At 42.0% G+C, this 24,734-nt stretch overlaps 1 protein-coding gene across 3 annotated transcripts in view; it reads right to left on the reverse strand.

Annotated features, from left to right (window-relative positions):
* Window positions 1-17,407: 17,407 nt before the first annotated feature.
* macrod2 (MACRO domain containing 2) overlaps window positions 17,408-24,734 on the reverse strand; it is a 427,744-nt gene continuing 420,417 nt past the window's right edge. For 2 of the 3 annotated variants that reach the window (XM_023963152.1, XM_023963151.1), the window contains 3 exons: window positions 23,354-23,383; window positions 21,602-21,658; window positions 17,408-18,397 (listed from right to left, as the gene is read on the reverse strand). In XM_023963152.1, the coding sequence (XP_023818920.1) occupies window positions 18,375-18,397; window positions 21,602-21,658; window positions 23,354-23,383 (110 nt within the window). In that variant the 3' untranslated portion in view covers window positions 17,408-18,374. The remainder of the gene's footprint in view (window positions 18,398-21,601; window positions 21,659-23,353; window positions 23,384-24,734) is intronic. The other variant, XM_023963153.1, reaches the window with a different exon arrangement.

Here is a 24,734-nt window from a genome sequence, read left to right on the forward strand (position 1 = left end):
TTTATAGCCGTTTCTCTGTTTGACCTGGTAGAGAAATGCGGAAACGAGCAGCCTTTGCTCATTACTCCTCATGTCTGCAGTCTGTCACTGCAGACGCCGCCTGTTTCCGTGTAATTGCTGCTGCGGCGGCTTGTGTTACCATTTAGTGCTTTCGATACTGCGCCGCTCCGAACAGAAGGAACAGGGTGCAAAGTGTTCCTCACAACAGGCAGCAAATTACTTCTCAGAAGTCCACTAACGCGCTGGTGCAACGCCGAGCTGCCGTAAAGGCAAAACAATTTGTCCAACACGAATGGGCTCCCCGGAGACTGTCTTAAGTGTTAAATGACCTGAGTGAACCCAATACTAATCCACGGCTGGGAAGTTACCCAAGCTCGGATGGATAACAGTTATGCCCCCTCTGTGCAACCATTTGAAGACTGTTTATGCAAATTCAAGGTGATCTGATTTTTATTTTTTTTTCTGCTCGTGGCTTAGTTTACTGTCTCCCTCACCCCCCCTGGAGACTCCCTGCAGTCACCCCTCTCCCCTTTTTTTCTCCTCGCCTAACCAGACTTGTCAGTGTGGAAATGAATCTGATGTGAAAAAGCTGCTTCGGGTTCAACTATGTGGCATAAGATGCATTTTGAAATGCTTTTGCCTTTTAAATATTCCACCAAAACGTCAGAGTGATGCACAAAGCAGAACAAAGATCACTTTATTGTCTCTGATTGCGTCCAAAATCTTTTGACGTGTTTTCCCACAAAGAAAGAAACGTCGGTCTATAAAATGTTATTTTTTTTCCCGCCGGATTAGCAGCTTTCAAGTTTGTGTTTATGTGCTGCTGTCTTGATCCAGGAGGGGGCAGCAGTGAGCCGCGCTGCAGCTTCCTCTCCCCCCTTTCATCAGAAACAGGATTGTGGTCGATCTGCCCTCCAGACATCTGCTCAGTTGTAAAGGGAACAAATAGATAAAAATAAAGGCCTGTAAAAGACGCCGCAAGAATTGATGTTCCCTGCAAACGTATATTCTCTGTCAGGATTATAATCTGGAGCCGTGCCTATTCTGGTGTGGGGCGTTGGTGATGAGGTGGTGCAGTGCTGTGGAGGGGGAAACGGGGACGTGACACCCAGTCACTGTACGATGCACAGAGCAGATCATTAATTAATGCTGTCGAGGGCGTGAAGTGAATCGATTCGCCTCCTGAGCACGCCACGCACTGCCACCCCCATCTCACAGAGGTGGTGGGGGGCTCGCTTCACCTCTGGTTTAATCACTTCTGATTGTTTCCAGCGGCGTGCTGTAAATACTCTGCCCTACCTTCATATCTGCAGCATGCCCCCCCCCCCCTCCAGCAGTGAAGCTTGAAGTCCCTGATTCAAGTAGTTTGTTTCAGAAAAGATTTTTTGTTTGCTTTCCTCCGTTTCCCATGGTGCTCCTGTCAGAGAGTGACAGCTGGCTCCCCACACCCTGACACAAAGGGTCTGCAGCGACTGGAGTGTGACCAGCCTCTCTCTGGCCTTTGCAACCCCCCCCCCCATTGGTCCAGCCGGGCCTACCCCGCTACTTTGCTCTCCTCATCAGATCCTCGCTGCATATGGGCCTGGTCAGCCATGGAAACCTGCTCAGCCCAATTAGAAGCAGCCACCAGCTGGGCCTCCCCCTCCGTTCTCTCATCCATCCTCTCCGGTTCTGCCACATCCCCCCCCCCCCACCACCCCCTTCACGTTCCTCTCCAGCGGATTCATGCTCCAGCATCCCACCATCAGAGCTTCTCTCATGCCCATAATGGCACTAAGCTGACGGGCACGCCGTGTGGACGGAGGCGGCGATTTGTGAACACAGTTACTCTCAGCAGACGCCATCGACATGAAGCACAACAGACAGATGCAGCGGGCGCCAGCGGTCCCTCCTGCCAGATGCTGGGTTCTGTCTCTGGCCTCACCAGCTGCTTTGGACCAAACGCTTGAAGAAAAAGAAACTCTGAGCTGTTGCTTGAATGTGGACCCACAAACACAACTGCAAACAATCAGGAACCAAATATGAATCCAAAGTTCTCCAATCATGACACTCATCCAAAGTCCTTTTCTGTTTTTCAGTTTGGCGCTGTTACGTTTGGACATTTTCATGAGTGATTGCAATCGTTTTTCTCGCTAATGGATCTGATTTTAGTGGTTTTTGGGAATGAAACGTTTTTATTCTAACACAGGAAAATGTTAAAGTCTTGGTCACAACTCCCCTTATGGATGGATACAGGCTGTCTGCAGACGAAGAAATGGGGCAGATTACAAGATTTTTAGATTGTAAAATCTACATTTCTATGCTGCGGCAGGTCTTAACCAAAACTTACACAACATATTAGGGTAAGTAATGGTCAAGTAGGTGAGATGTAGGCGTGTCTTACAGATTTTTCTCTTTTTCAACCCTCTCCCCGTTACGCGATACCACTGCATGTACTCACAGTTGGAGGGGGTTTGGTGCAGAATGTCAAAGCGGTGTTAATCTCATGACTTTTTCTTTCACAGCTCTTTTCCGTTACAGTGATCCCTCGCTATAACGCGGTTTACTTTTCACGGTTTCGCTACTTCGCGGATTTGCATCGTGCATTGTGTTCTGCATTCTGATTGGCTAAAAAGTCACTCCGCTTCTTCTCTACCTGTGCGTCAATAACGCTGCAGTTTAATATGTACACGTACGTAAAACAGCTTGCTAAATTTACATTACGTACGTGTACCTTCTCATGCAATTTCGAGTTTCCCTAAAACCCATAGAAAAAAGAGCAACAACAACTGCCTTTCACTGTGTTCTTCTCCCGAACAAACACAGCTGCACCGCGGGCTTCAAAAGAAGAAAACACTGCAGAGGAGTCAGGATGCAGCGGCTCAGTCTGTAGAACAGTGAAATACACCTGAGTCACCATCTGTCCATTGTCTGTACTTTGTAGTTTTTTCATAATTGTTTTTTAAATTTTCTCCCGTTTAATCCAATTACTCGGGTCGCGGTGGGCGGGGCTAATCTCCGCGATTTGAAGCCTTCTGTTCACATTGATGATTAAAATTATTATTTGACAATACAGTACAGAAGTTATTTGTTGGAAAAAACGTTTATAAAGTACTTTGATTTGTGAAACAAATGCTTGAGCCTGTAAAATGGTTTGTTCTTTTTTTTCAATGTATAATAGAGTATTTCTTTGTATAATACTTGAAAAAAAATAGAGGTTTCTACTTCACGGATTTTGCCTATCACGGGTTCTTTTTGGAACGTAACCCCCGCGAAAAACAAGGGTTTACTGTATTTGTAAGACTTTGTGTCATAGAATTTCTGCCAGGAACAAACCGCAGTTTTTTTAATTTCTCCTTCATGATCGATTTTCAAACGGTTGGTACTTATGTGTTTTGAAAAGTACCCTACCCCAGTGTTTTTCAACCAGTTAGCGATGGTCAGGTGTGCCGTGGGAGCTGCAGCTAAAGCGGTTTTCTGAAAAGTCCCGCCCCTTTAAATGTCTCCGCCAATCATTCTTGGAGGCTTAATCATATGTCATCAGTCTGACCAATCAGAAGTGGTTAAAGTCTTCACTTCCTTGTTCTGATTCTGCTCATAAAGTCTCTCAGTTCCAACATAAATACCAGCTAAAGTTCGTCTTTAGCCGTGTATCTTTCCACAGAATCCGGTGTCAGACCGTGGAACAATTGAACAAAACAATGAAGCTCAGAAACGCCAGTCTGTCTGCATACGGTGGTTGTTTGCACTACATTTCCCTTGATGCATTGGGTTAAAGTGACAGTGTCTCGGCTCACAATGAGTCATCCTTGTTAAACGTCTTGAAAACAACAACGAACACACATCAAACAGTTTTTAAATCTTGTAACTTAACTTTTATTACATCTTTTACAAAAAAAAAGCTGCAGCTTCCAGCTTTTTCTGCTACAATTTTCACAAAAATGCATGTGAGATTGTGGAGGGACTGTAGATCAATACCGACCATGAGTTTCTCCTTTTTTTTAAATTTTTGGATGCTGGTGTGCCGTGGGATTTTTGTCAAGGTTAACCCTTAGATGCATTGACGTGTTCTCCCTACCATGACAAAGGTGGATAAAGGTGGAAAGATTTCATGTAATCCATGGACACCAGTGAAGATCACAAATCATTGAAGAAAAAAGGTTCAGAGCACTGTCTAGTGCAGGGGTGTCAAACTCCTTTTCACTGAGGGCCACATCAGCATGGCGGTTGTCCTGAAAGGGCCAGATATAACTTATACATGTAACTAAATGTAATGAAAAATAAATGTAACTACTCCTTAATGTCAAATAAATTATTATTTATTTACAATAACTTTTTAAAGTGATGATTACAGTTGCATAGAAAACACATGTTTGCTTGTTACTCTAGCATAAATCCTTTTACATTTGATTCTGTCAGGTTAGGTTATATGGACAGTGTTTAAGTCCTAATGTATAGTTGACCAATCCCATATTTTAAGTCTGATTCCCCCTAGATATGTATAAAGACACACCGATTTTTATTTTTTATTCTAAGAAATTAAAAACTTTTATGCTCTCGCGGGCCACATAAAATGACATGGGGGGCCACATTTGGCCCCCGGGCCTTGAGTTTGACATATGTGGTCTAGTGGGGTTAGATGACCCAACTCCCAATGGTAAAGTGACCTCGGATGGGACAAGGGTTACAGTGTGCTGTGGCTCAAAAATGGTGGAAAAACACTGCCCTACCAATACATTACTATCAGATCGGAGTCCTTGACTGGTCAAAGTTCAACTGGTTAAACTTTAAATACGCATTTTGTACATGGAGCCCAAAAACGAACTTTAAAACTTGCGTAGCGATGTTATGCCCCATTTCTTGTCTAGGGGTATGTCGAGGGGCATAACATAAAAAGTAAATGGTTTTGTCACCAAACTTAAACAAAAACACCAAAAAAATGTCTCTATACAAAAATACCAATTTTATTTGCAAAATAAGAAATAAACACCAATAACTAAAAGTGAAGCTAAAAGGCTTCAGGGGGAACCAAGGCCAAAATAACAAATCCAACCCCTCCTAACTGAAATCTGTTTTCTTACCTGAACCAAAAAAAAGGGAAAACAAAGACAAACTCCAACCTCCCTGGACTAACATAAACAGGAGAAAAACACGTTCACCCCTACAGCTTCACTTAAACTAAATTAGACCCAACCAAACTACAAAGTGGGCCTAAACACAAAGTATTACTAAGTGCAACACACAAACTAAAACAAATGGAGAACTACAAAACAAAATGGAGAAGAGGGCCAAGCTGCATGGAGACCAGCTGCAGCCACGCTCCCTTCTCGCAGGCTGGTGCTTTTATCTCCATCAGCTTCACGCCTTCATGCGCCACACCTGAAAATAATCAGACAAACATACAAAGATCCACAAAAACAACAAAGTCCCACTCTGGTATAAAAGAAAATACAAACCCCAGAACAGACAGATCAAAAATTGTCTTTACTGTTTATTAGTGCTTACAGTTGAAACACTTACAATTGGAAGAGGTTTGGTGCAGTGTCTCCATGCAGTGCTAGTCCTGCTCCAACACTTTTCTTTCACAGCTCTATTCCTTTATTTGAAGGAATTGGTGTCACATAATTCCGGCCCGGGAACAAACCCCAATTATTGATTTCTCCTCCTTGATCATGTTTACAGCGGTTGGCACTTCCATGTTTTAAAAAGGACGCTACCAACCCAACACTTCCGAGTCCGAGTCCCTGAGTGTATAAGTTCAGCATTTTTGCGATTTAGCAGTCAAAAGTTCAACTGGTTGAACTCGCACCATGTGACCATTGAACGCCCAAATTAGTATGTTGAGCCCACGACCGGACTGAAAAACGCGGATGCCTAAAATTAGGGTTTACGCGCGTTGGTATAGACTTTTCATTGGAAGTGGCCACTTAAACAGAAGTCACTTGAACGCAACATGGCCGGTGTGAACATTACTTCAGAGTTGTGAACGTAGAAGCCCAAAACGTACATATACCCATGTTTACACCGACTTTCCATTGGAAGTGGTTGCTTTAATACACAGTGCCGTGCCCACTGTGGATGTAGGGTAGGGAATTACTCACAGAAATAGGTATTATTGTGACTGAAAAGGACAGAAACAGGTTGTTTTACAGTCATCAGCCTGAGGTTATGCAGCAGGTTGGGTAAATTATTCAGCATCTTTTGGATTGCTCGGCAACGCAAGTCAACCAGACCACAGACAGGACTTCCTTCTCAACCTTTGGCTTCCATGGGCAGAAAGTTTGGCTTTTTTTTATTTTTTATTGTGCAGCACGGACTCAAAGCAGTTTCCCCGCTTCTGTCTTCTTTTAGATTTCGCCTCGTGGTCATCAATCACTGATCTTGGCCTGATTTCACATGAAGTGGCTGAATCCCATTTTTGAAGTGTGACAGCAGCCTCTTTTGTACTGGAGGCGGTGATGGCTGCATGTCAGAACTTGTGACAGGATGCTCTCCTCCCCGTCTCCTGAGGTTCTGCAGTTTTCGGGGCCACTGGCCCCCCTTTTGTCCTCCTTTGTAGATGTCTCTGACATGGCTTGTTTTAGGCAGAGGCAAAGGCAGTAATTGATTTCTCTCTCATCTCTGAGTCTGCTGGAGGCTCTCGGGCGCCGGCTGCATTTCTCCTCAGAGAAACAGATGAATAAAAAGACGGAGCGTGAAGTTTATAGCCAGCAGTCACAACGCTGACAGATGGTCAAACCTCGCGTTATCAGGGACTGATAGAAGTCCGGAATGTGGTGGTTAGCTTCTGAATTGGCTTCTGAAAGGATGGGTCATATATATTAGAGTGGAAAGTATTGAGCCGTGAAGAGCTGGAGCGATGGGATATATTGAGGTGCAGAGACGCTGAAGGTGAGAGGGACCCGAGCTTATATCTGACAGGCTACATTAATAGATCGGCGAGCTGATAGATGCACAATGGAGTGCTGTGATGAATAAACTGCTCCAGGCCCAGAAATGGGATTTTTCATTTCTTGTGCCGCAGCCGGCGGGAAAAGTTGTTGCAGCTCGTTGGCGTGCTTGAAAACCGCCCGAACGAATCTTACGAAGATGAATTTGTGAGAAGTGCATCATCATGTTCAGCACAATCTCATGGTTGCAGTATAGAAAAAGCGTGTTCTGTAGTATCAAAGCAGAGCATTTATCATAATTGTGACCTGGTGTCATCTTGTCAGCAAGACTGACTTAATCAATTGCAGAAGTTGTCAGCTGTGACAGGAGGCGTTTAGGTCTGTGACAGCCCAGGGGGCGGGGGGCGGCGTGGACAGCCTGCAGACACTCTGACCTCCCTTCCATTAATGTCAGGCTCTGATCGGATCCAGAGCGATCCCTGCAGACAACCCGGTTGATCTAATTCCTGCTCTTTTCTCCTCTGCACGCAGGAATAAATGAGCCAATTAACGGTGAATGAGAAAGTGTCCCCGCACAATGCGGCGGGAGGTGTTTGACGTGTTGCATCTTGCAGACAGAGCCGCTGGTGTGGATTTAACAGGAAAGCCTAAAAAGTGGCGTTTTGGTGTCTTTGTAATCAGCTTCTTTTGCACCTTTCCAGCAGGCTGGGCAATTTGACAATGATGCTAAATGAATCATATTTATTAATGGGTGTCAAAACACTGTATCGGCAGAATAAATCAATGCTTGACACCGTTTCCCTTTGCCGTCGTGAAGCTACGTAGTAAAAACATTTCGCTTGATCCACGGCCAGACTTAACTTATTAGAAATAGATTTTTTGGAATTTGGTGCATCTCTTTTGCAGACTTGGAGGACAAAAGATGCTGATAAATCTTGCATTGTTGTCCTCTGGTTGGCACTCTGCCTGTGCCAAGTCTGAGAGATGAGCAGCGAGTCTGTTTGTTACCATCCTCACCTCAGCGCTGACTGATTGGTTACCAAATGGCACATTTAAATTGCATGCTGTGTTGAAGTGATTTTGCTGCCTACCTTGATGCCTATTTTGTTATGGAAATTCATGATGCATTAACATAACCAGCGGGAGATCGGAGCAGAAAATAATGAATCCTGGAGGGAAGGAGCAGCGGTATCCTCCCTTATCTGTGAATCAATAAATACACATACAGTGCGCACTTGAGCGTGGGGTCACACTGCGGATGCATGTGGCAGTTTCCATCATTACCTGTCCTGACAAATGAAGGCTGCCGCTGCAGTGGATTCACTTTAGGCAGCTAACGGTCAGATATTTCTTTCCTGTCTGCCCGGAAAATTAAAGCCCAAACAGGCAACCTGTGATCTGCAAAATACTGAGCAGTTTTCAGTCCTAAAAGCGACAGTTCTGAAGCCATCAAGACAGTCTTTGTGCACATTTTTCTACACCCGGTAAATGGAGATAAATTGGACGGTAATTTGAGAGGCGCTTCGCTTTTCTTCAGTCTTTTCCCCATAAACTCTATTCACCTGAAACTTTTTTTTTTTCCTTCGGGGGGGCACTAACAAGGCCTTCCTTACTACAGTCTGTTGCTATGGCAACGACACTCTGAAGAAGCCTCCAATAGGGCTGATTGAGAGATGCTGAAACGCAGCAGCAATCAGGCTCATCTGCTTTTGGCGGAAGACTCCTCAAATTTGCTGGAACGTAACTCATTTGAGATTTAATTCTTCGCTGCAGCAGATTTCACTGAAATTTGAATATTTGTGAAAACTTCTTTGGACACAGTGATTAGTGACAATGGCCAAGAAGTTGCCTGGAGTGGGTTAGGTTAATCATGCAGGCAGAGGCTGCTGCCAGCATTCATTCGAATAGCTCTCAGGGCGGTGACTCATTGTGCTGATTAGTGATGCGAGTTTGCCCCGCCGCAAAAACATGTTTCCACGAAAACACACAGTCAGGCAGGCGACTCTCGCTTTGCTCTTTCAGACGGACTTTTGCTGGAACTCCTGATGACAGCAGAGTTTCAGAAACGTTTTTCAGAAGTTCAGAGTAGTGATCACACTGGACAAGTGTCCTTCTGAAAACAAGGTTTTTCTTGTTGAAAGTGGAAAAATCTGCCAATTGAAGTGGCCGAATTTGTCTTGATGGGATTTCCGAAAATAATTAGGACAGAAATTAGCTATAAACAGTCATTTTTAGGTATGGTGCCTTAGTGATTGGAAAAAATATATTAGTCAAAAGAAGTTTTACAACATTAAAGTAGGTGCATTTATACACTTTCCCCCCAAATATATTGTGTTTTTAAACCATTTATAATAAAACTAGACTTTTCAGGAAGAATGTTTTTTTCTAAATCTGTTGTAAATAAAATTAAATAAACTTGTTTCTTGTTCTTAATTGCTTAAAATAAAAATATTCTCAAGATCAAATGAGTCAGCGACATATTTAAGAGGAGTGTCTAGGAGGTTAGTTTGGTCTGATATCGAGTGTTTTTCCAGTGCAGATCCTAATCTAAAACCTTTCTGAGAGCAGCTCAGATTGAGGATTCTCTCCTCCACATCACAAACATAACAAAAGACCTGAAGCATCAAGATGTCGCGTTTTCAATGTGGATTCACCTGCAGAAGAGAAATAAGAGCAAAAGAGGTTGGATTTTTTTTTCTTAGGATGCAGCAGCTGTAGATTTTTACCCGATTTAGTGTTAACGTGTGATTTAAAAACAATTCTGTGTTTTCCACACTATAGGGCCACAATTAAGAGCCTTAATGTTTTAAAAACAAGAGTGTGCCTCACAATCCAGAGCACCTTATTTCTGCGCATTAATTCTGCTGCAAATGAGGTCGGGCGTTATTGTGAACACTCTTAACGCGGCGAACATGCAGTGGTGTTGGACTTTTTTTACATGTTATTAATGATGTTGGGAGCTGGACATTTTTTACGTGTTGCAAACAAGGTTGGGAGTTACAGGTGTTGGGAATTTGCTAACGCTCCTAACATGCAGCATGTTGCAAACAAGTTTTAGAATGACTATGAATGCAGTAAATAAAATCTGACTGACTGACAGACTTCACCTTTTGGCATGTCCTTACAGGTGGTTTGGTAGAGATTTTTTTTACCCTGTATGCCCTTCCTGACGCAACCCTGTACTTAATCCGGGCTAGGGACTGGCACAGGAAGTCAGGCTACATAGTAAGGCACAGTGACGTGCGGTAAGGTTGATGGCTGGTGAGGCACTGACGTCATCTGTCAGATTTCCAAATCTGACAGAACCCTGCAGAGTAGACAACATGAATGAGATTTTTCCTTTGAACAGCTTCTTACACAAGCGTTTTAATTTTGAAAAAAAAACAAAACATTTTTTTTCAGGTGAGGCACGGGCAGCCGGTGCCTCACCTGCCGCCTTCTCGTGAATTTAAACAGGAAGTTCGTAAATTTCCTACTTTTAATCAGAAAACGTTGAAAACCCACACAGAAAAAGGTAACCATAGAATAGACATGTCTATAAAGTAATATTTAATTTAAAAAAATCTGTTCATCTTATTTTAATTATCTATCGTCTTCTGCTATACTTTGCAGGTGAGGCACAAAAAAATTGAATCCGATGTAGTGCAGAGAATGTTGGAGCTTTTGTTTAGTTCTGGCTTATAGGTGAGCGATGTTCTGGATTTTCTTAGGAAGAAATGTAAAGGAAGGCAGTCGATGTGCTTTAGTTCTGTAAATAATGAACAATCTGTTCTGGAGGGATGATTTACTTAAGCTGCACACTTTTTCTTTCTTTCTTTGTGAATTTTATTCAGATCCAGTCAATAACATTTGCACAGAAAAGTACTTGCAGGCTGGATATAGAAAGTTGACGCACATTTGACCAGTATGGTATTAAAAAACAGATTTGAAGAAGAGATGAATGCAGAAGTGCCGTGTCTGCTGAATAAATGACATTATTTTTAGAAACGGCAGTTGTTTCCTTCCTCAGGACTAAAGAGGAGCGGGACCATCTGCTCTGTTTCAGAAGCGCATTCGTCCACACCAACCCCTTTGAAGGCATCATTAATGCTGAGCCATGTATTGACACAGTGTGGTGCAAAGTTTGCTGCCATTTGCAAACAGTTTTGTCAGTGATTTAAATGACCTGTTAGACACGTTTCCAATGGAAAAAGCTGCAGAACTGGACTTGAAAAGGCGAGTCGAGAGGCAGAAATCCTTTTAAAAGAGAGAACGGGAAGAGTTTCAACTGCTCTCCCCAGTTTGCAGAGTGTAAAAACAAGAAGGTGATGCAACACAGAGGTAAACTTCCTCCTGTCCTTGTTTCTGATGGGATGTTTTCGCTGATAACTCCTCTTTTACTCAAACGCTTTGGAAATAAAGATGTAAAGATTGACTCTTTACAGAATTATAATTGTAAAACGATTATAACTGGACTGTAAATGAAGAGGATTCCTTCAGCTGTTTGGAGTAAAGTGCGTGAAGAGGAGACGCTTGCTTGTTGTTCATTTTTAAACGCATTTCCGATTCTTTCCCCTAATTACGGGAAGCTCCAAATCCAGGTGACATTTTGCTGAAATGAGACATTAGCATAACCAAACTTATTCACAGAGTTATATCTAAATACAACTAATGCATTTATTAATTAATGTTGCATTTGATTAGCGAGCATTTTGAAGCCGCTGCTTTTCGTTTCCTTTCATTAGGCTTCCTGGGTGTTTTTTTTTTCTCCTGATGAAAAACGACAAACAATTAAACAGCTTCAGAAGTTAACAAGAAAAGCAACTTTCAGCCTTCCCCTCCCATCCGCGCTCTCTTTATTAGCGCTAAAAAGAAACATGCAACAATTAAAATCTCCTTAAAAACTATATTGACCAAGAATCAGCCAAAGTCATTCTATTTGTGTTGCTTTTTCGAATTAAATGTGCTTTTGCCTTTTAAAATTCACTTAGCAAACTAAAGGCACCATTTCAGTAAGAAAACTCCAAATATGAACTATTTACAAATTTACATTTTATTGTAATAACCAAACTAAAATCCCTGTTTTGTTTTTGTAAACAGCAATTAGAATAATGAAGGTTTGACTGACATTGTTGCTAATTATTTCCACATCATTATTCTGCACAGATTGATGGGAAAACCATTAGAAGAAGACTCCAAACTCTCATCTGGAGCCCAGAAGTGGCAACAGGGGAGCAGATTGTTGGTGCTTTTATCCTCCCATACTCGCGTTAAACCTCGACTTTGCTGAGACTCTGTGGCATCACCTGAGTAAGCCTGCCGCTACATTTAGAAATCGAGCAACATCAGTGAGTGAAAAATGGAATTAGTTCAATAATCCTCCCGTTTTTCGTCACATGGGGCCCGTCGCATGACACCGATGTTGTTCTGAGCCGTTACTGTTTTGTGCCGGCAGAGTTTAATCGATGTATTCTCACTTGGTCAAAGCGAAGCAGCAAAGCTGTGAGTCAATTTCCTTTCAACGTTTGCGTGGCCTTCGTTGCCTTTGAAGAAAGGCATCCATAATGAATGGCATCAATTTTCATCCCAATTAGAGTGTTTATCTTGGCTTAGTTCACCTATAGTGCTGCTTTTTGCCTCTTTGGGTGATGAATTTTCATGAAGGACAAACACTATACTTTAGATAAAAACCAGCTTCTCTCACTGGGACTTGGAGCTTTAGCTGGAATTATTTCTCCTCTGTTTGGGCTTTGCTAACAGCAAATGTTGTGTCGAGTGGCAGGAGGCCACACATCGATTGATCTTTGTCATTACAAGAGCAACATTAGATTGACAGGATCTTTTTTTCAAAAGGAAAAAAGAAGTAGAGAACTGACATTTTCATAAACTTGAGAAACTTTTCAGAAATTTGGCTGGCTTGTTTAGCTAGAAAATTCATGGTTTTTTTTTGTAAAGAAAAGCTAGCGAAATGTTGCTTAAGTCACATTTTTTTCGTTTTTGAGTCTTAATTAATTTGTAATGTTGTCCACCAGAGGGCGCCATTTTTTCCAATTGAAAACTTAATTTTACATTTATGAAAGTGTACTCATATAGCTGCTTATTTTTTAATTAACATGTTTTTTTTAGCAGTTGTAACACAATATGAATGGTGATGCTTTGCCAATATTAATTTTAGAATTCTTAATGTTAGAAATGTTTAGTAAATGTTGATTCTACAAGATGGGGGATTTTGAAAGGCCGAAAACATGCAAATTCTTAAGCCTTTTATACTAAACCATATCCATATATTTAGAATATTTTACCTTTGGCACACTAAAGAACGAATTTTTATTAAATGTAACTTTAATAAAATGTGAATTTTTGATTTCAATAAAATATGCATTTTATTAAAGATAAAAATGTTCCTTACTTCTTTTCCAACCCGGATGTAAGACAACTCAATCTCTGAGGCTCCGCCTTTCTATCCTTGTGGGTGCCGCCCATTTAACAACGTCAAATTAGAGTCGGCCTCAGCAGCATTTCGCAAACAACAACAAAACGACATTCCATCTTTTGTAAAGATGGATGTCCATATTGTGCATATAAAAGGAAAGGTTTTAGCCGGTCACCTCTGAGAAAGTGGGTGTGTCTGTTAGCCTGGGGGCGGGGCTGGCAGTGCAGACTCTTCCTGGAAGGGGCTGTTCCTGACTTTGTGATGTCATAATGTGAGAACCCGCTTGTATTTTGCGGATTGGGAGGGGCTGCTGGTCAGAGCGCAGGTTTTTTAGAGGAAGGCTCAGAAATGCATGAATGGATCAAAATACCGCTTTGAGGTTGTTTACAGTGAGGAAAGAACATTATAACATTTAAAAAATTGATTGTGCTCGATACAGGCCAATTAAAATGACATTCATTTATAGTGAGTGTGGTTGCTAAAGGATGCTCTTGTGAAATTTCCAAGCTTTTTAGGTTTTCTCCAAATCCAATAGTGCAGGACAAATGCTGTGGTACAGAGGTAGAGTGGTCAACCAAAGATTGGAAGGTCGCAGGTCCAGTTCCCACATATTTTGAAGTGTCTTTGCCAAGACCATTGACTGTACATGACAACTGGAGCGAGCGAGAGTGACGTCACCCGTAGAATATGGTTTACTTGCGTGTCCAACGAAATTCCACAATTTTGAAATTATGAAAGTTATTTCTTTTGTGAAACGTGAACCACCATGTAAGAACCAGACTTTAACGGAAAGCGGTAACTGGCCCGAGTCTGTCTCAGTCAACTCCAATCATGAGCTTGCTGGAAGGCCACACCTGAAAGTAGGTCATACAAAATCTGTTGGACTTGAGGGGCCAGCAGGCTCCGCCTACCTTTAGTAAGGCATCTAATTGGTCAGTTTACAATTTCAATAACTTGAACTACAAACAATAATGAATTAAACATATTAATAACGGTATCAGAGCAAGAACGGTTCTTGAATGACTCTCAGACTGACTGAGTAACAGCTGTTTATTTCTCTATATAAAGTCTATGGGATTCTGGCTTCTTGGAGCCACTTCCTGTTTGGAATGCCAGGGGGTAGGGGTTACTCAATCCATTTCTTGTATACAGTCAATGGGTAAGAGCCAAGTTAGTGCCTATGTAAGGTATATTGTATAACACTTTAGACCTTAAATCAAGGTAGAGAAGAGTTTTAAAAGTATCTACCAATCATGTTTATGTCAATAATAAACCTGTCTGAGCCCATGATGGTACTAAAAAGTACCAACATTAATTTAGACTGGAAATGATAGCAAATCACATTTAAAATGGTATTCGTTAAAAGAAATTCCTTTTTGGAAGATGACATCTCAAAGCAAACAAGGCAGTGTCCTGCGGAGTGAAGTTTTTATTTGTCCTCAGTGGATTTGTTAAGAGTGGAGCTGGAGTGGAAAAAGCTGCAGAAAAAGGACATAAGAAATGCCAAAGTGAGAATAAATGGAGCGTGTCACGTCAGCCTGCAGCTGCTTGACAAGCCTTGTCAGACACCACCAAAAATATATTTCCTGTCAATCAGCAGGGCTCCGACAACACTGTATATAAACAGGGTAACAAGGATTCGTGGCTCACTCTAATGCAGGGACAAATACAGTCCCTTTGATGCGTTTTTGTGCTCCAGATGTGTGTCGGGCCTTTCAGCGCTCTGATGTGAGCCTGGAAACCAAAAGCCGTCAGATGTGAGCTGGGATGCTGTGTTTGTGGAAGACGCGTTTGTTATTTTTGCACTGAAGTCTTTTGTGTGCGGAGGAGCAGAAGTCTGCGATGAAGCGCCTTCCCCTGACAACACCTGCTGCTCAGGTTTAGGCGAGCCGTCGCTCCAACATGCAACTTTTAAATGAAGGCATTAAAATTGAAACGCTCGCCGTTGCTGGGACAGGAGACGCCGGCCTGGACGCAAACATGGTTACTACGTCAGTGAGGTCCAACCGGCTTTTAATTGGCCTTTTCACCTCGACAGATGACAAACTTGTTACTGCTGATTGTTTTGCTTTGAAGCAGCCAAAAGTGACACGGATGAAACGGAGACGCTCGCTCATCTTTAAAATATCATCATCTGCCGTCAGAGGAGGCGCTTTACTTTTGACGGGCTGATCTAATATTTACAGGGAAACATCTGGAGGTGTGATCCCAGCAGACCTCCGCTCACATTCCTCAGCTTAAGAAGCACATTTCTGTTTCTGAAGAAGACGTCGGTGCTCGTGGCGTGAATTAACAAAGTAAGCTTACTTGGTTTCAAGAAGCCAGAATCCCATGGACTTCTATTGAGAAATAGACAGTTATTACCCAGTCCTTTCTTTTGCCAGAGTGACTATTTTTGCTCTGATACCTTCTACCTAACATCTTCTTTCTAATCCTACTTTTTTTTAAAAGACATTTTTTCTTTATTGCAAGTTGTTCAAGTTATTAATGGACCAATCAGATGCCTCTGTAAAAGTATGTGGGTCTGACGTCGAACGTCTGAGGCCTTTGGCAGATTTTGGGCGGCCAATGGCAGCAGACTCCATCCATGCAGTCTGTAAAGGCCTTTTCTTTCTTATTTTGCAATTCTTTTAAAGATGTTCTGACGTCACACCTCCATTTGTCCATTGCTTTACAGTCTCTGGGGAGGAGCTACAGTCTGAAGCCTCGTCATTACATGGAAGCATTAATTGTTTATCTCATATACAGTCAATGGATGGAAGACACCGATGTCGTCGAGAGATCAGGTTTCTTTAGTTTGAAGGGTCCCTAAAAAGCATCGGTAATTACGTCCCAGTACGATGACCTTCACCGTCGACCACAGGAGCTGCGTCGGAGTGACGGCCGCTGTCAGCGCTACTTTTGCAAAAGAAAACTTTTTTTATTTTACTTTTTTCTACACCTTCCATATTTTTATCTCCAGAACACAGTGGATTCATAAATACAGTGAGGCCAATAAATATTTCATCCCCCTGTGATTTAGCAACTTCTCCCACTTAGAAAACATGGAGGGGTCTAAAATTTTGATTTCCACAGTGAGAGACAGAATCTGAAGAAACATTCAGAAATCACGTTGTGCGATTTTTTTTAAAACAATTTATTTGTATTTTTTAGTAGGTAGGAAGTGGGGAAGGAATTCAGACACATTCTATGTCAGTGTTTCCAGTGAATCGCATTTGGTGTGAACGCAGCTTTAGTCACATACACCTGTACCGGGGTTGACCCGTACAGGAGAGTGCAGGTGTGTCTTACAGTTTCCTTGAGGCTCGTACGGCCGCCTCAACCCTTGTGCTATCCAATGACCCCACCCTTGCATTGATGTGTTCTCCCTACCATGACAATGGTGGAAAGATTTCATGTAATCCATGGACACCAGTGAAGATCACAAATCATTGAAGAAAAAAGGTTCAGAGCACTGTCTAGTGGGTCTAGATGACCCAACTCCCAATGTTAAAGTGCCTAGGATAGTACAAGGGTTACAGGTGGTCATGTTAATGGAACGTACCATTGTTTTGCCATTTTACCATTGCTTTTAAGTGTATCGTGAAGTATTTGTAAGGTAAATGTAAACTGTTTGCACTTATGAAGTACGGGTGATGCTGTTGAATGGTGTCCTTACGCCACACTCTAGCTAAGGTGCGAGTCCGGACCCCGTACTGACCACATGGGTGGGGTGTAGACGTGTTATCCAAGTGCCAGTACGATGTCCAAATGTCAACGTGTTCAATGGCTGTAGCGACTCATGAACACGAGAGTGGCCGCTTGAACGCACTTTGCCGAAGGCGGAGTGAAGATGGCTGAAGGGATAAGGCTTTAGGAAGGATGTAAGGAGTGTGGATCAGACGAGGCAGCTAGTTCTATGAAAACAAACATCTTGTGGGGTCTCCAGCCATTAGAGAGCATCTCCAAGGAGAGGAAGAGCCCAGGGGTTAGAGGGGCTGCTGGATTGGTGAAGGAAAGCCTGAAGGTCAAGACTGAACCAGCTTCAGATCACAGGAAGACTAACAGTCTCTGTCTAGTCACTGATGCACAGCAGCTCAACATCAGAAAAGCACACAATAAAACCAAAAAAAGACGAGATGACTCACAGCTTCTGCTTTAAACTTTATTAGTTGATATTGTTATAGTTTTAGCAAAGCAAACATCCAAGTATGAAGGCATCATTTCATAAATCTGAAACCCCTCTGCTCTTTTGAATGGCACCACTTAAAAGAAATGATACAGAAAAAGGAGAAGGACCCTAAAATTGAATGAAGGAAAAACCCCAGGTGTGATTAACAAAACAGGTATTAGCCATTACATCATGTTTTTAAAAGTACAAATCATCCGCAAGCAATGCACAACCATGAATCCAGAGCAGGAGCGGCTCCTGTGGGCTGAGATCGTGATTTTTGTCGTTTTGATACGAAATAAGGCAGATTCCTTCCATAAATTTATAGACAATCTGAAAGGACAAAAGCAGAAGCAAAGAAGACGGTTGGTGAGGGTCATAGCAGGTTTCTGGCATGCACTGGAAACGGCAAAGAGAGAAAAAGTTGATCGATTTGTCGACTTTGGGCTTGTTTTTAGCGGTAATCGGCTTGGTCTTGGGGGGGGGGTTGAGTGCTGCAGTGGAGATGGAGCTGTAAGAACCAAAGAGTGTTGGTGAGAAGAGTCATCCAGCCTGTAGAACCGACGTGGAGGAGCGTCCGGCCTCTGACCGCGCTCTCACAGTGGCTTTTTTTTAATCAAATAAGAGACTTGAAGCTAATTGAACTGGTCGCACCCCACTGACACAATGACCCTAACACACAGTGAGGTATGGCTCATCTTTTCGGGTTGATATGTTGGAGTCCCTCCGTATGCAGACAGACATTTACAGACCTCAAAGATGGATTCTTTTCTGAGGATGAGGACAGAGGCGAAGTAAAGTTGGGGACGTGAGCGTTTTGTGAATAGCTGGTGGTCCGGGGCGGGGTCAGAGCCCACACTGAGAAGGTGGGGGGGGGGGGCACTGGATGGCCTTTGCACAGTTTGCTGGCTGTCAGATGAGGTCGACTCTTCCTCTCTGCAGGTCATTCATTCTTTTTAGCAGAATCTGGATAAAAACACAAGAAAAGAGAAATTCAGTGTTCAGAGGAGACATTTGATGGTTTTAGTCCAATATGAGGTTTGACTCAGTTTGACTGAACCCGTTGATGTGGAAAATGAGTTTTTTTGAGGCTAAACATTGGGCCGAGTGTTGGGGCTCGTACTGTACATAAACCTATTTTGATGGCTAAATATTGTTTTGCTTTTTGCCGCTAAACAAAATATTCTATATTGTCATCCCAACAACATTAGCCCTTTTAGTTCAAAAACCTCTGCAGTTTTTTAAATATTTTTTTCTGTGAAACCTAAAAGCTTTCATAGTAGGAATGAGCGTGTTATATTTCAAGACTATAACTTCATATAAATAGACAGAATATAAAGGGAGCAGCAGTTTGACGGTTGCTTTTCCTTCTGTTTGCCACCAAAAGTTCAAAGCTTCAAGTGTTTTTAGATAAAATGGGAAGTAAACAGTTTAACAGAGTTTTAGATGGACTTTTCGTATTGTATATTTTTTGAAAAGGATGTGTTCAGGATGTGCTGTATTTTTATATCTGCTTTTTTTGCATAGTTGTTCCACTTCCTGTTTATCTCCTACAACAAACGCTTAGCGACAGTTTTCAGTAAAATCTGTCACTGTGGTTCTTTGCCGACTCGCTATTTGGCTGATATTTTTAGTCTACCTTTGGATGCTTTTATTGCTTCATACTGTGCATTGTGTTCTGCGTCCTGATTGGCTGTAGATGATTGTCGATCTCCTGCTGTGTTGTCTCTGGTTCAGAATCTTTCAGTTTGTCAAATCTACATCAATTTTGATTGTGATTAGATCTTTGTTTTCATTCTATTTTTCTATTAGGAGTTTAAACAAGAGAGAAAAACGTGAAAATGTGCAGAGAGGAGTTGAAAAAATCTGCAATTCTACTTCTCAGATTTCCCATATCACCGATTCATTTTTAGAATGTAATTGAGGAAACATTGTGTTTAACATGTCTGGTTGTAATTAGTTGATTTGCTTTGGGGTTTTTTGTGTTATATAGAGTTGAAACTGCTCAATGTATATTTTTTCCATTTTTAAATTTTCTAGCCTTTGTAGTTTTTGTCCTAAACTCTGTTTAAAAACTCTAACATGTTCCTAGTTGAGCTGAAACTGGTGCAAACTGCTGCAAATGAAATGAAATATGCAGGTAGTTGCAATAATAATCATTGCTTTTTGTTTTCACAATAAAACGCCTTATCTGTTCTGTTTAGTTATTTCTACAAAAATAACATTCATTCTCAGCTATCTCCTCTCAAAAATGCGTGTACTCTTACTGTGTTGTTTTTTTATTATTAGTACAAACATAATGTATTTTTGACTGAATATGTATTAGAAGTTGTCAGCTTTGAAGTTGAATAAATAACAACGTCTCATCTCATCAAGATTTGTGTACCTTCACTGTATTTTGGAATTATTGGTATATAAACATTTAGACTAAAAATTCTGCATAAGTTTTCAACTTTGAAGTTAAACTTAAATTTGATATGTAAGTATTTATATAGGTAGATCTTTTGGACTTAGTGCAGCAGTAGGGCGGTCGAACCCTGATCGGAAGATTGCAGGTTCGATTCCCGCCTTGCCCGCCCATATGTCGAAATGTCCTTGGGCAAGACACTGAACAACATCTTGCCTCCGATGGAAGGTTGGCGCCAGTGTTCGGCAGCGGAGCCGCCACCAGTGTGTGGTTAAGTGACAGCGTCTGTGACTAAAGTGGCTTTAGGCCTTTGAAGAAGATAGAACGCTATACCATTTCACCGTTTTGTCCTCTCAAAAGTAGCTCGCCTGCCAACATATTGTGGGCATCCCTGCTTTACACGCTCTCCCGTTAGCTTACAGCCCCTAACAACCCCAAGCTAACATCAGCATAGTTGATGTTTTCTCTGGCTCCTTGTGTCAGATTTGGATCGGTACAAAAGTCTGTGTCTCAACTACTTTATCCTCAAATGTTTTTTTAGTGTTCAATACGACCTGTCCCTCTTAGCGTGCCCTTATGTGCATAAACATTTTAACTCTGACTTCACTGAGCGGTCTATGATCTTGATATTTCGCGTGGGTTACCTGTGTACAGGTTACCTACTCCGTACAGCTCTGACCGTTTTCACCCCGGACAGCCTGAATCCACCCGTAAGGACAGTTGTGACGAAATCTCAACAGAGCAGCTGTTGCTGTTTAGATGTACATTTTTTGTCTTTTTAAGAATTAAAAAAATTCAGCAAATTTAATTTAAACACACAGAAAAAAGACAATGTGATGTTGAAATGTCGAAGATCCAAAGAAATTTCACACATAACATCGGAAAACCAAAGCTGTTGCTGCACAACGGCATGAAGTTTGGTGGGAAATTCATCTGTAATGAAAAACTGTGGTTGGGATAATAAACTGGCACAGAGACTAATCCATTTCCCCTCTTTTTTCACTCTGAAAAACAACATTGATCTTTTGTGAAGATAAAATAAAGCCACGCTTTTGTTCAGGAAAAAACGGCCGCTCCATTGTGGTTTTCCTTTGCGCTACTTTAGCTAATGTAAAAAGCACACCATGTGCCCACTAAGTCCCTAATACAAAACCTCCCTCTGATCCTCGTGGCTGTTCGACAACAAGCTTTTTCTTCTCCGCTGCTTTGTTTGGCATTGTTTAAAGCTTCCTCCTCTCTGCACCGACGCCACTGTCTCTGCCAACTTATTTCCTGTGCCGTCCTATTTATTCAACCCTGACAATCTGCTCTCACCAGTCGCTTAATGAATTTAGTTTTCCCACCCAAAAACTTTGCCGTGTGGAAATCTAAACTGTGGCTTTTGTCTTCATGCGCTCCAATAAAGTGGACCTTCAAACTGCATGCCATCCTATTATAATCCTGCATGTGAAAGTAAACTGGAGAATAACAGTGTGTTATCCTTATCAAATATGATTTATTGGCATGATTACTGCCCCTACAGCATGTGTGTTAGAATAATAAGTGTGGCACGGTTGATTTATTAAATGTCCGACAGTTGAGTTTGCAGGTAATTCATCAAACTCCATCTCCAAAGACGGGCTGGCACTTGGATACCAAAATATCAGGGTAGAGCAGATTTACTAATGCGTGTGACCCTGGAGGAGAAACAGAGGGATGCTGGACGGCGATTTTCCCCACATAACTGCTTTGAAAGAGTGAGTGCGTCTCTTTCGTGGCCTCACCTTTGGGCTGAACGCTGGCGGCTGATGCTGAAGGCTCAACAGAATCTACCATCTCATCTGGATGAAGGGGGAGACAATAGAGGGAAAAAATTAAAATCTGTTGTTCATTTTCTTGCCCAGAACAGCAGAAACGTATCTGAGGTCGTATAACGGAAAAAAAAAAACCCCATCAATCATATGGTTCCAGACCATCTTGAAGATGAATACGTCCTCAGATGAACACAAATGAATTATTAAATCTTTGTGAAATAAAGAAGTGCCGAAATAAACCAAATGCCTTTTAACCCCTTTAACACCGGGGCTTTAAGCAGTAGTCACAACTGCCTTTAGGGATGGATACGGGGCATTCAGGGGGTCCGCGGGAAATTTAAGGTCGTAGACCACTCTGTGAATTCGTAGTCAGTGAGGGGCCAGTACTCGGACCTTAATGAGACATCATCACCTGTATGCCATATGTGTACCGTATGCACGACAATCGGTACATTCCATTATCATGATCTTACTAGCCCCTGTGCTATCTTATGGGGTCCAGATGACCCCCCCCTTACATTGACGTGTTCTCCCTACCATGACAAAGGTGGATAAAGGTGGAAAGATTTCATGTAATCCATGGACACCAGTGAAGATCACAAATCATTGAAGAAAAAAGGTTCAGAGCACTGTCTAGTGGGTCTAGATGACCCCACTCCCAACGTTAAAGTGCCTTGGATAGCACAAGGGTTAAAGGTGGCTGCAGGTGCCTCAAAGGAACTCCAACACACACCTGTGCTCCCCTTGCAGTCGCTCCTCTCTACGATCCTCCACGAACTCGGTTTTGTAAGTCTAAATGGCGACATTCCTGGTGTTAAAGCGGGGGCGTCAAACTCATTTTCACTGAGGGCCACATCAGTACAGTGTCTGTCTTCAAAGGGCCAGATATAACTTCTACACATAACTAAATGTAATGAAAAATGTATGTAACTACTCCTTAATGTCAAATAAATTATTATTTATTTATTAAAACTTTTTAAATGACAATTACAGTTGAATAGAAAACACATGTTTGCTTGTTACTCTAGCATAAATCCTTTTACATTTGATTCTGTCAGGTTAGGTTATATGGACAGTGTTTAAGTCCTAATGTATAGTTGACCAATCCCATATTTCAAGTCTGATTCCCCCTAGATATGAATAAATACACACCAATTTTTATTTTTTATTCTAAGAAATTAAAAACTTTGATGCCACATAAAATGACACGGAGGGCCACATTTGGCCCCCGGGCCTTGAGTTTGACACATGTGTGTTAAAGGGTTAAAAAGCAAACATTTTGCCACTTTTTATTTATAGAATCTAGAATAAAGAAACCAGCAAGTCTAAATGGGCTTCCAACATAAAAAAAGGAAGTTTCAAAAGTGAAAAGCTTAAAAACAGAAACAGGATGTCCTGTTCCAGCTGTGCACTGCTCAGAAAATGATCAAATGTGCCTTTTTACGGGAGTCGAATGTAAAACAGCAGAGTTCACACTTTGTCTCATCTTCTGCTATTAAGTGTTACAGTTTAAAACTCCCATGCTGTTCATCTGAAATGTTGACCTACTTTGAAAGACCTGATTATTCATGAGGTTTTCAGAAGACAACCACACAAAATTAGAGCATTTTTCTTCTAATGATAACACTGAAATGTAGGTGCATTTATGATGTAATCAGGATGCAGATGTGCTCTGTGGAATGCAAATGACGCAGGAAGATGTGGAAAAGCATCTGAACTCACCTTCGTCGCCGGCATTACTGCTGGAAACCCCTGAAATGCAGAGCAGATACTCATAAATGTCATGCATGCAGCTGATCAAACATTCTGAAAGTGATTTTCCTGTAAGATGATGCCGTCACTTCCTGAAAGCACTGGAAATGTGGATCATTTTTTACAGCAGCTTCATCATTCATGCCTGGAATTCACTTCCTTCCTGAAGAGTTATTCCTCCCAAAAAGAACTAAACAAACGCAAGACGGGAGCGAGACTCATGTAAAATTAATTACAGAGCGCCGTCCCTGTAAGGCAACCCCCCCCCCCCCCCCCCCCCGACTTGTTACTTCTCTTGTCGCACAACTCAGTCTTTGTCACTCCCTGAGCAAACCTCCACACTTTTGCAACAACAATCCTCCAAACAAAGCTCCTCACAAAAATAACCGCTCTCCCCAGGCAGCCTGGTGATAATGTAAACAAACACGACTGCTTAAGCGTGATAGAAGAACGCGTGGAATCCAAGAGGATGTCATTGTTCTGTGTGTTTATGGCGGCGAGCCTGTAGTCAAGTTGGTTTAATCACTGAGGAAAGCAGATTTGTGGCTGTACTTTGCAGGTAGGCTTCCACACGGCAGAGGCTCTTAGAAGGACGTCAAACACTTGTGGGCAACATGACACCTTCACTTCAGCAGCAATCTGATCAGAAGACTAGAACTGTGGCTGAAGTATCCTCTGCTGACAGAGAACTTGCAACATTTGGGGATGAATTTCTCTTAAAGGCACAACAGGGACTGAAGGACTGCTGAGAAGCAGGAAGGATGCACAACAGTCTGCGTTTGATTTACTCGCTTTTGATACCAGGCATGAAACAGAAAGTCCACAGAATAAAACATCATAAGTGACACATTAAAAGTTCTTCAAAGGATCTACTGCTTATTTACAGATAAGGTTCTATTTTTGTGGTTTTGTCTCGCAGGAAAAATTGCCTGAAGCTTTTTTGTGGATCGCTGAGGCTTATCGTAAACAGGCTCCTTTATATCTGGACAGAAAATAGTAGTTCTGTAAAAGCAAAAAAAGATCAAATTTGGGAACCCATGAGTGTCCTTTTATGTCTTAAGCTTTAAGTAGAGAGACAGCATAGGAAAACATGGAAATATAAACTTATAATACTTACAATAGGTTGGGGATATAGTGAAAAACTCAGTGGATGTGGTAAGCACAGAGTTGCACAGATAATTGCATCGTTGTGACAGACACACCTCCCTCTGGGTTTTTTCCACATAATGGTCTATGTGGTCAGCCTCAAAGGTTTTAAGAGTAGGAGGCTGCTACTAACAAGCATCTTAACCCTAGTGCTATCTTATGGGGTCAAAATGACCCCACCCTCACATTGACGTGTTCTCCCTAC

This window comes from Oryzias latipes, chromosome 15 (genome assembly GCF_002234675.1).
Source record: "Oryzias latipes chromosome 15, ASM223467v1".
In the NCBI taxonomy this organism is placed as follows: domain Eukaryota; kingdom Metazoa; phylum Chordata; class Actinopteri; order Beloniformes; family Adrianichthyidae; genus Oryzias; species Oryzias latipes.